We start from the raw sequence: 15,126 nt of genomic DNA, 5'->3' as shown, positions 1-15,126 counted from the left end.
ATACTAACACTGAATATCGCTCACTTCTAGGACAGCAGAATTAGAACTCGCTGTCAAGAAGTGACTTCCTAACAGTGAATGATGGCACTGCAGTTCACAGGGATGGCACGCCAGGTGATCCCAGCTGTAAGCTCGCTGCTTGCAGCATGCTCAGCTATTACTGTGTCAGGAGATGCTGGTGTTCATTTACAGCTACATGGAGTGCAGAACTGCCCCTTGTTTCCATCTGGCACGTGGTCACTCAGACACACGTTTTCCACGCTTATCTTTGTAAGGCAAAAAACAAATGGATGATCTATTTTCATCAACACAATTACTGCTGTAACTCCGATGACTTTTTCAGCATTACTGAGACGCTTCCAGGAATGCAGCCCACTGATACTCATACACTGTCATTCTGAAGAACAACTCTACCTCAAAACATTTGCTCCACAAAATTACTACCCCTAAGGAAGTTATTCTTGCTAATACATGTCACGTCCTTTTTAACAACAGGAGGACTCTAATTTAAGACAAACTGTTATTATTTTTTTTAATAAGAACCAGCCACTCCATTTTTCAGAGCAAAATTTCATGCTACAAAGAGTAAGGCTCTTTAAGTTTTCCCTTACTGACAACAACAGGATCATTTTTACAAATGTACTTTCTTGCTTTCCTCAGACACCGTCAGATGGCAAAACTCATTGCCCAAGTATCAGCAGAAAGAACTGTTACTAAAGAAACACAAACAATGAAGCATAACGAACCTTCTGCAACAAGCAGGGAACAGGAATGTCGCTGTGCTTCAGTGATGTGCTTGGAGAGCAATGCCTTCACTGCACGTCCATGAGAACTACAGACTGGTCATGCAGTCACTGATGCTTCATCTAAGTAAAGGGTTTTATTGTCCACTGCTCTTTTTAGCAACGTGCAAAACGTAACAGATCAAAATGATGGAGCTTACAGAGCACAGGGAATAGCTTCAAATGATGTCAAAATTCAAGACAAAAATCAAGTTACAAAGCAGGCATCGTCTTCCCTGAGTTTCTTCTATCAAGACAGCTGGGAAGAAAAATCAGGAGGGCATTTGCATCAAGATATATTGCAGTAATTAGGTAGAATCTTACCAGACAATGCAGCGTATTAAATAAAATAATAATATCATAGCCTCCCAAAGGACAACAGCAAACTGAGAACATTTGTATTACTTTCTTCTACTAATCAATATAATTAGCTTTAGTATCCTTATACCTAATGATTGCTTTCTACAATCAATATCTACTTTATTAGATACCTTGGAAATGAAGAAAAATCAGAATTCAAAGATTTAAAAAAACCTGCATGATCAAAAACCCCCAGTCAATGTTTAGTTCCAATCAGACCCACATCACCCCCATTAAGTTCATTCACCACATTTTGCACTGCAACTGCAAAATTTACAGACGTACTGTTTTGATTCTTTGTTTACCAGCCAAGACTGATAGTTGCAGTGTCCATTTCTGTAGACACACTGTGGGTCTTTGTATTGCATTTCCCTGTTGCTTTCTGACAGGTCAGACATAGTGAAATCCAATCTAAACTTGTCTGATATGAAAGAAAGGTACACACTGCATCTTCTTAAGCCCACAGGCTCCAAGGGGCTCAGCAAGGTCTCTGTATTTACAAATCTTCCAGCACCTCAGCACTGTACCAACCACATCTGCACCAGCAGATAAATGTCACTGGATCAACAGAAAAATACGTAGATCATTTGTAGATTGGTGTGTTGTGTTCACACCAATGCATAACATAGCTATGGGCATTAGAAGTCATGGAAATGAGGGCTGGAATACAGTCCTCAGACTTTTTCCACCACCTCACTTCAGTAAAGGTCAATGAAAGCAGCTCATCTTGGCAGGTATTCGCCTAGGCTGTGACTCAGGTCATAAATGTGATTTAACATCACTCCTTTGGTACTCTGGTAACGACTACATTTTGAAGAGCTGAATTCAAAGAACAGATACTTTTTCATTTACATGATCTGAGCATGCTATTTCTGTGCAAATTTCTTCTTAAATTCACTGGCTGGGACTATTCAGGACTTGAATCATAGTATTTTAGCTACAAAACTGACACACTAAAAAAAATCTGAAACTTCCCTGGTTAAACAGCTTCAGTTCTTCCTGTCAGGCATCAGTACAGAATGTGTCTTCTCACTGCTGATATTATAATGTACCAGAACAGTAATCTAAACCCTCCTGAAACCAAAGGTGTGGGCTTGCTTTGAATTAAAAAGGGCTGCCAAAAAGTAGAAGTGAAGATTAAAAAGTGCATAAATTACATAATGCAAAGCTCACATAGTTCGTAATGTAACACATTTTTTTCTTTTCTCTCCCCCTCTCACTGATCTCAACCTGGCCCACACTAGCAGTGACTGCAAGTAGTTGGTATCTGGTGGCTGTGATCTGTGTTATCATTGGGAAAGCTTCTGTATGCCAAAACGTTATTCAAACTGTAATTCAAAGTAGGTGCAGATCAGGTACTCATTAAAAAATTACTTATTATGAGATTGCTCAAAGACTTCCTAGTCAGGAGGTCTATTCCCCAATGTCAGACAGTGCGCCAGAGGCATCTGGATTGCACTCCTCATAATACACTTTAAGTCCTGGGTACACCTGAAGTGGTTGGATAATTGCACTTGATGGCCTTTGTAGATCCCTTCCAACTGAATAATTCTATTCTAAAATTATATCTTGTTCTTTTACACATAACTGTGCTGCCATAAGCAGTGCAAGAGATGTCAGCTTTGCTAACAGGGGCCCAAGGCAGTTGGGAGCTGGAAAGCACAACATTTGTCCCTTGAGCAGCTTTACTAAGGTTCATCTCTGGACACAAAAAGTGCCTGTGCCTCAGATCCCTTTAAAATCTGCTCTACTGACTTTGAAGCACTCCTTCATCAGGCCGCTGTTACAGACCAATTTTTCAGATATTTCAAACAGTATTTCACACTTACAAGCTTCTTCCCACAAGTCTGCAACAAATGGTTGTTTAAGGCATGCCAAAATCAAACACACAAGAATGTATTTGTCTATTCATCCAGCTGTATCTAACTTTATTCTTTTCTTGCAAGTTGACCCTGCTTTGCTCCCTGTCAGAGAACCAAACAAACTCTGAGTGCCCTCTTCTCTTATTCCCACTCTGCATTCCTGCCCAGCAGCTGCTGGTTACTCATTCTCACCCTTCTCCTACAGTTCTGTACTTAATTATCCTTTCCATTTCTAAGCTCTCATTCTGAGAACTTCCTAACTTGCCAACACATCACCTCAATGTTGGTCCCTGATGTTGCTTTGTTGAGATTTTTCCTGTCTGATCGTTAAGTTTCCTGCTTGCTCCTCATACCAGCTCTTGCAAATTCAACCCCCTTTGCTCAGGTAGACAGAACATACTGTGAAATGGATGAACTAGAACACAACTTAAAACAGGAACAAAATAAAGAAATATTTCCTTCCTTTACCACTAATGTTCACAGGAGCCGAAGTGACATACATAGATTACATTGTGTTCAGAAAAATAACAGGCAGACACAGAAAGAAAGCTGTGTGCATGAATCTTCCATCGTGGTGCTGTAGGTAACCACCTCCCGAGCTGACAAGTTGCTCACCAACAGCACACCCAGCTAGGAGTGAAGATACAAACCTGAGAAGGCCTCTTTCTCCGACTGAAATGCCCAGAGACGGACCGTGATTACCTAGAAGAATTACATTTAATTTTGCAGAAGTCATCCTACTTACGCTGTCATTGCTTCCTTTGTTGTCCTCATACTTTGTCTCTATGTGAATGGAGAACTTAGGCAAAAATGAACACTGTAACAAAAGAGAAATGCGTTTGACATGATAAAAATATGCTGTGTTTCATCAACTGACACATTCAGAACATTCTGGTTGGTAACAGCTTTCTTGTTGGGTTTTTTTTCCCTGTGTTACTTCAAGAAAAATTGTCAGATTTACACAAAACATGAAAGCATTTTATGATTCTGGAAGGATGCAGAGATTATATCTGAAAGCAGAACACTGCAATGAGTGTATAAATAAATTAGTGTGAGTTCTTGGAATAACCAGCTACTGTAGTTTTCATGCTCCTTATACACAGGAGCACTGAACACCCTATGAGCAGAACTCCACCACCTTGTGAGCAACCCAACACTCTCCACCACTGACAAGGCTGCCCCCACACAAAATATCCCAAGGACTTTTCATTGCCTGCAGGTTCTGCACAAACAGCTCCAGTACCTTGACATGCAAGGGTTTGGTTTATTTTCACTTTTAGTGGACAATAAAATTTAACATAATTTCTTATTAATTAGATTAAGATGGATTATGAGCTGTCTGGAAAATGTTCTACACTAAAACCCAAAATAATCTCTAGAGAATAATGCAATAAAATTCAGGATGCAAAATTTTTTTTCTCACAAAGATAATATTTCTGTATTTTACATGGGAATAAATTTTTCTGTGGATTGCTCAATTTAGTTGGATTATCAAGACTAGATTTCATAATAGCAGGCAACATAATTTGCAACATTTTCTCCACTGGAGTATCTTTTCTTTAGCGCTCCATTGCTCTTCTTTCAAACCAGGTTTTCAGTGAGGCAGACAGAGTCAACATCTAAAAGACTCCAAAGAATGTTAGTTTAACAGCATCTCCACTGTTAGTCATCAAGTCTTGCAATAACTGCCAGCAGAACTGAGGTGGCAGTTACTGGTATAATGCATCAGTAACACCCTATGGCAAAATGCCTTTGCAAAGCCAATGACTACTTCTCGTACTGTACGCACAGCTTACACAACGAGGGCACTGTGATGCTTAGCATTAACACTGCTGTTGGTCCAAGTTTGGACTTGATAAAGTTTGGATAATTCTTCTAAGGGATGGGCTGGTGAGTAAGAAAGGAGGTGATTTAGAAGACAATCTGCCACGCAACAAAATCAAAATGAGAAGCCTGCTCCTTTGAGAAGACAGAAAATATATTCCCCATTCTGTGAATCTCATCTCAAAAATAATGGTTCAATTTTCTTTTGACCGCAGAAATATTCATAAGCACATCCACCCAAAAAGAATGCAAAAAGAATGAGTTTTGCCAGAACAGAGTTCTGGTGCCCGGGGCTGTAGAGATAGCAGGCTCATTCTGGAGGAAGGAAGAAGGCTGCTGCTCAGGCTGCCCCTCCATTAACACAACGAGATGCTCCTATGGCACACATTGCTGCTGTGGATGACAGACCACACCAGCTTCCCTTCAAATCACATAAACATCTCCCCTTTCAGGAAAGATTTCTGGGGACTGGCATCTTATGAGCCTCAATCCACCCTAAACTGCAACCAGCTCTCAGCCATGCAGCTCGTGCACTGAGTGACAAAATAAAACACTAAAAAAATCACCAGCATGTAGAGTGCAAGATGGGGCAAGTTCAGTGCCAGGTGAGCTGGTTCCTTGTTATCCACATCTCGCGGGCAATTAAAGATCGATGACTTATGAGTCTCAAAAACACCAGCTGAAGATATGCAGTATTTATAAGCACTCTGACAGAGCTGTGGATCTCGTAATGCAAACTGACACACAGAGAGAAATTCCAGATATTCTCCGAACTGAGGTTGTATCACCTATCTCAGTATTTTGCTCCTGTGCTGACAGACAGCTGAAAACATCTGCAAACAAATGCCTCAGCAAAGAGCAGGAAAGAAGTTCATCAACAAACTAAACCACCAAGAAAAACTACAACAAAAAAGGGGGAATGAAGAACCTTGAGTTATATTAATGTTAGTTGGAAGGAGAGGTGAATAAAAGTGATTGATGGCAAGAACTCTACAAATAAATGTTCTTAAAGTAAGCAAAAAGCTATGAATGTCTTGCTACAGAGATATGGAATGACCCAGCAGATGGAGAATGCCATCACGACTGAAAACAATGTTCATATCACTCAGATGATTCACATTCTAAAAGTAAAGAACATTCCAGTTGTTTTCCATGCACGCATGAGAATGGGGAAGATTGCAGATGTAAATTACTACTAGAGGTGGGCTACAGAACACAGATTAAAAATAACAAAAGCACTGACATCTATTGCACAGTTTTCAGAGCGTTTGGAAAAGAACTTCTTTAGAGCTTGGATGGTAAAAACAGGGGTCATGAATTTCAAAACCTCACAAATGGCAGCTCTGTGTTCCACAAAGGCACATAAGTGCTGGCATCACAGCCCAGGCATACAGAGCTGCTGCTGACAACAACCCACAGCTCTGCGAATGGGCATCCCCAGGGAAAGCATCCCTGAGGAAATGAGCAGAGCCTGCCAATTAATCCATCGTTCTGTTTTTATCAGTGCCTCCCAGAGCTGTGCACTGAACGCAGAACCTGGTACTGCACTACGATGGACTCAGGGCTTACGTCTGAGCACCAGCTTCTAGGAAGGTTTTCACTACAAGCTGCAGAGATGTATGCCCCAATAGCACAACATACTGTTTACTGGCACTGTGTCTGCATGTTTCGAGGTTACTGCTGCAGCCCAGGCTTTAGTTACCTGTTAAGAATCTGCCCTTTCCATCTGATGACCAAAATTTAATTTTCTTTGCTACACAGTTAAAATGGACGCTTCCAAAACAGAACTGATACAAATGGAAGCAGTGGATGATGTAAGTGATCAAACACTGCACAGTTTCAGGTACAGTGGGGGATGTAACACAAAACATGAGAAACATTTGTGCTGTTGACCTGAAGCATAGCTAGGAAATATGGAATAATGCCAAATGACAGATTTCTCACTTCCCCTGCAATAAAATAAATACCTGCTACTTTCTACCACCATCTACAGTTTACCAGCAATGAGTCAGACCGTGACACTCAGAGACTCAGCCATTCTATAGACTGAACTTCAGGTGCCATCAGGCTGCCTTTGGCAGTTCAGTGAAGCACGGAATCAAAGTGTTGTTCCCTGCAACTCCAAATCTAGACTGTAAAAAACAACCTTCTGTTCTGGCATTTCAAACAAGAGAAGTTAGGAAATGCCTGAGGATCTCCAGATTTCTGCACAAGAACTACTGAGTGCCACTCACCTCACGGCACCTCATTAAAAAGCAGAAAATCATTTTAGCATAAAGCTATCAAAAGTCAACCTCACTGTTGCTTTGCAGATGGTAACACGAATTTACCTCCAAATGAAAGCTACAGTTCAACAAAAAGAACTGGACTGCCAACACAGCTCTGCAGAGCTGGCCGCCAACCACTGCTCCAGCAGCTGCGGGGGGCTCGGTGGCTTTCAGGAACATTTAGCAGGGTCCAAATTTTTGAACATTTCACAGACTGCGTCTCATGATTCATCAGCTGCACTCTGACTAATTGGCAGAGGGCTCCGGCAGAACCAGAAAACTGTTTATGCATCGTTCAAAAGACTTTTATTACTCATGCAAGAAGTACATTTTTTTTTCTACTTGAGTGGCTGTGTACAGACCCAGCCAGGGATTCAGTGTTATGCAACAGGTGGAATCAAACTTGGGAACCAACAGAGGTAAAAAACCTTTCAGCACATTTCTTCTCCAAAGCACCGCTCCCTCCGTGCTGCCATCCACGCACAGCAGTGCGCAGGGCTCTGCTTCCACGCCTCCGTTCCATTATCTCTACAGTTACAAGGATCCTCTTTGGACAAAGAAATAGTGGCACATTTAATCTTAAATTTAAACCTGCACTTGATTTCTATAGAACAGCCCTAGTGCCTCCAGAGTCGCAGGTTAAGGGTTCTTTCATTAACACTTGCTAAGGAGGCGTCTCCTACTGTCACCTCCACATTTCTTTAGAGGTGCCTGGGAGGGACACGAGAAACAAAACAAGAAAAACCCAACCAAAACCAAAGAGTATTTCAGGTGTTTTTGTTCTCTGTGCTGTTGTTTGTTTGCTCCCTGCATTCAGCATCCTTTCTGGGATGGGCCAGGAGAGGATTAAAGCTCAAGAGAGCAACCAGCAAAATGCCCGTGGGTCTGTAACCAAGTACAGCACAGCAGCACGGGTATTTCCAGATTAAAACAAAGTGAAATGAAAGCAGCATACGGAAAAAGCACCCACTGCAGTTGGATTTTCAACTCACCACAGATAGCCTCTTGGAAAACGAAAGGCCTATTTTTAGCACGGTGATTGATTAGTGTTGCCATAGCAATAAGAAACCCTTAGAAGAACAGGGTAGAACCTAAGTATGCCAAAACACTTGCCAAAGTCTTAAAGAAACAGTCAAGCACATATGGTGTTTTACAATCTTTTTAAGTAGAAGCTTGCAAAAATAACCTTTGCATACTAACTACATCTGAGGTGGCTGAAGGAATTGCTGCCATTGCCAGCGGAGATGTTGGACAGAAGGTAACTCAGAGCAGTTTTTTGCCCTTCTGTAACCCGTTCTGTACAGGTTAAGTGTTATTTTATCAACACCATTTTTAGCTTTAGTTTCATTTTCCAGAGTTTCCTTCTGACTAACGTTCAAACAACTGCCAGATCTCTCACTGCTACACCTTAATTCTGCTCCTTGTGAATATGAAGCCACAACCCCTAAAACCTATTTTTGTGCAGCAAAAGTTAATGCCACTTTTTGTTTTTTTTTTTAAAGCAGAAGTATATCTAAATGCTGACATACAAACCTGGGGAGGCCAACATTCCACCTCAATGCCCTCTGATCTCCCACCACATTTCAGGCTAATGAATTATTATTATTATAATTTTTTAATATGGTCACATGTGTTCCAAGGTAACATCCACAACATACACAATGGGACCCCTTGGGGCATCTGAAGTTCAGAGCTAGAGAAAACAGTAACTGCTATAACAAGGTGAGACCAGCCAGGCAATGTTATTTTTCATGCTTTAAATAGAGAAACTTGGAGATTTCACTGCTTTGAATTCAAAAATTTGGGGCACTGTTTTGGGAGTCCGTTGGTAACAGCATCTTCTCACTGAAAATCAAAGCAGTGAGAAAAACAAATGGAGCCTGCAATATTGATTACCTTCAAAATAGTCTGGAGAGAACAGCATGCAAGCACAGAGCTGCTCTGCGGTGCAGATCACCTATTGCACAAGCTGGCACCAGTGGGGATGGCAAAGATGGCGCAGAAAATAATGGAAATGACAAGCTAAGGAAGGAAATCACTCTTTGTTTGTATTACATATAAAAACCTGAAGAACCAGTTAACTAACAATTGCCTCCAACCCCTGAAACTCAGCTCCTATCTCTGTTCTTGCCTTCCCCTAGGACCTCCTTCTCTGATACATGGCAACAGGAACCTGTGTATTGAGGGAGAGTGCGAGTGAGAAACTGTGTGCAAGTGAAAATGGCAGTGCTATGAATCAGAGAGCAGTCTGAAGTGCTTTATGGTAAGCAAAGTGGAAAAAGAGAATTGCCCTAAGCAGTTGGATTTAGTCTGTAAAGAATGGGATGACTGAACAGTATGAAGCTATTAAGTAAGAACACAGGTTTGGTGTTTTCTATTATTCGATTCTTAAAAATATTGCAGCAGTCCTTCTCTCTGCTACAATCTCTCAAGGAACCAAACCTGCCTTTTACCAGAATAACAGCATCAATTCAGAGCCTCTCCTCCAACCTTAAGGGGAGGTGGGGAAGGAACTTGGGGAGTAACTCTGTATTCTTTCATACAGACCTTTTTGCACCTTTAATGCAGACCCTTCTCGCACTCAGCTGGAGAAATGTTTGTGCACTGAAGGCAAGACTGATGTATTTCTTTCAGATTTCACGCACTGGTAATCAGATAAAGAGAAGGCAGAGAATAAAACCCTACAAATTCATTGCAGTGAGCACTGCAAACATCTGATTTTTTTTTCCCCCCCTTCTCAGGATTATAAACCTAACAGTTACAAGAACATCCCTTCCAGCTAATTTACTCCATGGATAAACTGGCAGCTAAGTGAAGCACATAACATGCCTGTTCTCAAAGTAATCAGAAAACAGCGGGTCAATAATGGAACAGTTAGCAACTATCACTCTGGGGCCCTGACACATAGCAGATGAAATGATTATATTTGCCTCAGTCATTTGCTGTAGAAGAATTAATGTCACTTTGATAAATCAAAGGAATTATTGTCTCCTGTTTTCTGTTCCATAACTGCTTTTCATAAATATTCTGAATGTATGTCCTATTCTTAACTCAATTTGAACCACTGGCTGGTTGAAATAAGTCTCCACCTTCATGCAGAAAGTAAAACATGCTATCTGGAGTCTCCATCCTGCTTTATACACTTACAAATGTGATACCAACAGCTGTCAAAGATTATGTATTTTTTCTCTTTTCTCCTTCCTCTCTTTCTCCAAAATCTCAACTGTCCCTTGAAGAGGTGAAGTAGAGACAATGTCCTGATGCAGGCTCAGAAACGTAGTTCTGTGCATTCCTTTTTCATTTGGTTTGCAACACAGACAAGTTTACTTCTAATTATTTCTAATTCTACTTCTAATTATTTCTAATCTAGCTGGACAACCTCAGAGAGGAGTAAGCATCTCCTCAGTCATTCTTCACATGTGTAAAAACAGAATATTTCACACACTTCTGAAAAGATACATATGTAAATACTACAACAAATTGGTACTTAAGGGTTTGTTGAGAGCTCCAGGACATCTTTTCTCCAGCTTCCAAGTGGAAAAGGTTTCATCCCAAAACTGGCAAAGGAATTCTTCCTAAAAGCCAGCAGCAGGAATCACCTGCTCCCCAAAGCAAGTATTGCTTGGCTGCAGGCACTCACCAGTACCAGGGAAACTCCCAATCACCCAGCATCCCTAGGAGTTACGTCTATAGGGCTTCCTTCCAGCTGTACCTCAAATGCAGCATCCCAAATTTATAAGCTTACCATCAGCTTAATTACAACATTAAATGAACTTGTAAGTAAAAATTGTTTTAGCAAGCTGTCTCACCAGGTTTTTAATTACAAGATCAAAATCAGAGCAATTTAAATGGAAGTTTAAGAGCCAGAAAAAATAGGTTTTCTCACTTACTGTCCTTAAGCAATGCCCCACCACTATAACAACCATTTGAACATGAAGGCACTATCTGATTCACTAAGTTCATTCAAACCTGGATGAATTCCTTTGGCTTCAGCTTCAGAAGCATTTTTTCTACTTCCTCCTCTTTCAATAGCAGCAGGAAGCTTGCAAGGATTAGCTCAAGGTTCGATGCAGCACTTCTTGGGACATAACCCATGTCACACCTTGCTGACAACAAGACTCTTGTACTGCAGTTCTAATGAGATCCTCCTCCACAAAGAGCATGGTATACGTTTTAAAATGCTTTCCTGGCATTACAGTATTTCACATATTGCACAACAGATAGCATCATTTGTACAGTCATTCTGTAAAGCTCATTATCTTTTTTATATTATTAATACAGCTGTCAAGACCCAATTGTCAACCAGGCAGCCGTATCTTGCTGCTCGCTGTCAGATTTAGAGATCTGCTGTGGAACAGACATCATTCTTCAAAGTGGATGCCCTTAAAACTAGACCCAGACTATAGAGTACAAACACAATGAACACCGACTCCCATTTCTGTTGCCATGCATCCAATCACTCCTGTTTTTTCACACTACCATTCCAGAGAACAGCAATCCAGAAATTATTTTCAATGCTTGCTGAACTTTTTTCCCTATGTGATCTTGCAATTTCAGGTCCTTGAGAAACTCATATTTATGAAATCTGTACTGTTTCACAGGCAAAACAGATTAGTCTGTACAGAACCACTGAATTCTAGTGTATGTGTTTGATGTTGCCCAGTTTCTGAACAGCCTTTGTATTTTACAGTTGATATGGCTAAGCCTTGCAGTCTGCCATTCACATCCTCTTCTGAAGCACTAATGCACACAGAAATGACACCACGGAGCCTTTAAGATCCTTGCTCTTCATTTGGAGTGGAGATTCACAAAGGCAGGATTTCTCCTGTCTAGCAGTATGCACACCTTGGTAAGGTTCTGCTTCATTTATGCAATTTTTGGTTGATTTGTCAATGTGTCAATTTTTTTTTTGGTTTCAGAATCAGTTTTCCTCGAACTGAGGCTCAGTTTAATTCCCCTGATGTCCCACAGACCCTAGAGGGAATTTTCCATTTTTTAGAAAAAAGTGTTTCCAAGCTGTCTTACACATTCTGGGGAAGATCTGTGCTGGTTAATGCTTTCTGTAAGAATTCTCTAATAAATACAGATACAAATTTAGATAAATATTCTAGGCAAGCATTGGAATTATTCCCAGTGGTATATTTAACATTTCTGTTCTAGAATCAATAGTTTGAGGCAAAGAATTTTCTCTATTTTCCCCTGAATACCATTTCACAGTCAACTGGCTTTAGATTTCCGACTGAAATGCAGTTTCCTTAATCTCATCCCAATATTTTTAGCTTTATTTCCTTGCACCACTGTGAGCAATTATGGGAACTGGGGAATTCCCACAGGCAGCTGCACTGTCACTAAGGGACTGTTCTGCCTACCTTCTGCATTTGTAGACCCATTTGATTTTTCTTTAGAACACTATTCAGCTCTGCTCTTGAAACACCCCTTCAGCTGGATCTGCTCTACACACCCTCCCTGCAACGTGTCCCAGGTGTTGTCTCATCAGATTAGGAAAAGATCACTTCCTGACTCAAATTCTTTGAGAATGACGTTGCTCTTTGGTTTCGACAATGTGCTGCATTTTAAATTCAGACATAAGATTGTTTGCTTCAATCATTCCTACCTGTCTCTTTCAGAGAAAGAAAAAAGTACTCAACAGAGTAACAGGTATCTATGTGACACAGCCTGTCATCTTCACAGTGCAAGATTAAGCTGCTATCAAAGGTTTAATCACTTAATCACTGTAAACTGCAACAGGCCTCACTGAAAACGTCTTCAGACAAAAATAGCTGAGTCTGTCCCTTTTTTGCTATTACCCATTATGGTACATGTGAAATTTGTTTATTGTAAGAAACTCACGTGAAACAAAGCAGAATACATAATAAATGCAAGTGCTGCTCCGCAAGTAATGCCTCCTGCTATGCTGGCCCACAGGGGTGGATGTTGGTGGGATGGCCAGACCTTTCCATCAGTATGCCATTATGTGACAGATGGCAGCAAAGGGGCACTCTGACAACTGTGTACGACACAGGAGTGTGTTCAAAGCAAAGGGGTGGAACTGAATTCCTCCATGTGGAAAAAACGGCACCCCTGACATCCATCAACACTTGCTGAATGTCGATGGAGACCAAGCAGTGGACGTGAGCACAGCAAGGGGCAGTGGTGCTTTTCAGCTGTGGTGACACTGATATGAACAAGCCACATTCTGGATGGCCACGCACAGCTGTCACACCAGAAGATGAAGAGCATCTTGATTAGCCTATCTGTGTGAATCAGCTAATGGTGGTGACTCTTGGAAAAACAGTGTTTTATAGCTGAGAATTTGCTCTATCAAACAGTGTTACTGTACTCCTTGCTTCATGGAAACAATAGGAGGCATTGCTTTTGGAGCAACCTACATACATAAAGTAAATGTTAAAAAGTACAGTTCATCTACACAAGTTTTCAAACCTAGCTTACATTTATAACTCTAAGCCTCCAGCTTGCAGAGCTAAGCCTCCAAAATCCCTTTATTTTGACTCCTTCACATTTATCGCATCAAAATCTCTCCTCTTTATTCTTCACAGGTTTTTAAGCATTGCACAAACACTTTGAACACTGCAGAATTAAAAACCAAACGGATTATATTTTATAACAGAAACTCAATCTAAATCAAGGCAGCTGTTTCTGAAGTGCCCTTTCACCTGGAATTTCCTCACCATCTCCCCCTCATCTTCCAAAGGCTGTTGAAAACTCACTGTATATTATTGAGGTCAATTCATTTAGAATAATTTTTCTCATGATTTATGTGCTATATTTTGCCTCAGCTCTGCTAGAGAGAATAACTGTTGGGTTTTTTTTTCTGGGCACCAGGCCCAGTTTATTCTTAATTTTGTCTACAGATCATACAGTTTCCCAGATACCATACCAGAGATGAGCATTTTATAAGTTAATAAAACAATAAATAAAACAAAGTATGTTCTCATATCTCCAAGTAATAACTAGAACTTTAAAAGCCTTGCCTTGTTTTATAGAAGATCTTCTATGTTACAGTTACTGCATAAAAATATACCATATTTCAAATGCTAAAAAAAAGTCAATAATTTATAAGGAATAGTTCAAATGTAACATTTCATTTCTGAAACAAACAGTTCCACTATTGAAGGCATTACATATTAGTTGTATTAAGAAGGAGGAATCAGTTTGGCTCCCAGTACTATAGTTCACATAGTTACACTATTTTTAGAATAAAAGGAAAAACTTACTGTGTATTCTGATTTCCAGTCGTCCATTTGTAAAAAAAAAAAGATGAGGGAAAAGAAAAAAAAGAAATGTGAAATAAAACACTGAAGCAAGACCCTTGCAGCAAACACACATTAATCATTAAAGTAATTCTGTCTGACAATCTGCTGATTTATGTGTTACTAAAGAGTATGGGACAACAGGGGGTACAAGTCAGCACAGTCTAAGTGCACGATGCTTTATTTGCAAGGAGGGTATCGCATAGATTACAGCTTTCCCTTAGCCATAGTCTGTAATCTGTGTCTATCACTCAGCATGTGATCTGGAGCTTCTGAAGGTAAGATGAACTACTCAAAAACAAGTTAGTAATCATTTTATTCCTTACCTGTGATTGTATAAGGATAATAATTCCAAGCCTTCTCTGTAACATAAAATATTTTCGGAACAACTGCTCTAGCCCAGCTAGGTAGTTTGCTGAAAATAAGAAAATGCATAATTAGAATACGTTATGCATAATTAGAATACGTTATGATCCGTATGTATGTATGTAGTACAGGTGCTTTCAAACATGCTCATACTGTGACAAGTGTTTCACAGGATGCAGTAATACTCAGACTTCCCAATATTTTTATCTCACAAACACACGTTGTTTCAGATTTCTCCACAGATGTATACGAAACCAAGACAGCTTGTTCCCCTCCAGATCGAGCAATATGGCACCAGTGCAGTGATCTCTGATCAGACACAAGCTGAGGTTTCAGTGCAGTTTCAAGAACTGAGCCTCGCAGCTCAGGCCATGGAGGATGCAGCAGGTGAGCC

General features: G+C 40.4%; 1 protein-coding gene across 7 annotated transcripts in view; it reads right to left on the bottom strand.

Moving 5' to 3' along the window:
* PITPNC1 (phosphatidylinositol transfer protein cytoplasmic 1) overlaps positions 1 to 15,126 on the bottom strand; it is a 71,081-nt gene that overhangs the window by 24,240 nt on the left and 31,715 nt on the right. For all 7 annotated transcript variants that reach the window (XM_042865083.1, XM_042865086.1, XM_042865088.1 and 4 more), the window contains 3 exons: positions 14,693 to 14,781; positions 14,331 to 14,338; positions 3,750 to 3,821 (listed from right to left, as the gene is read on the bottom strand). In XM_042865083.1, the coding sequence (XP_042721017.1) occupies positions 3,750 to 3,821; positions 14,331 to 14,338; positions 14,693 to 14,781 (169 nt within the window). The remainder of the gene's footprint in view (positions 1 to 3,749; positions 3,822 to 14,330; positions 14,339 to 14,692; positions 14,782 to 15,126) is intronic.

This window comes from Lagopus leucura, unplaced genomic scaffold (genome assembly GCF_019238085.1).
Source record: "Lagopus leucura isolate 7727_CA_CO unplaced genomic scaffold, USGS_WTPT01 Super-Scaffold_797, whole genome shotgun sequence".
Classification (NCBI taxonomy): Eukaryota; Metazoa; Chordata; class Aves; order Galliformes; family Phasianidae; genus Lagopus; species Lagopus leucura.
Note: the sequence above shows the minus strand (reverse complement) of the source record. Positions and strands in the feature narration are given on the sequence as shown.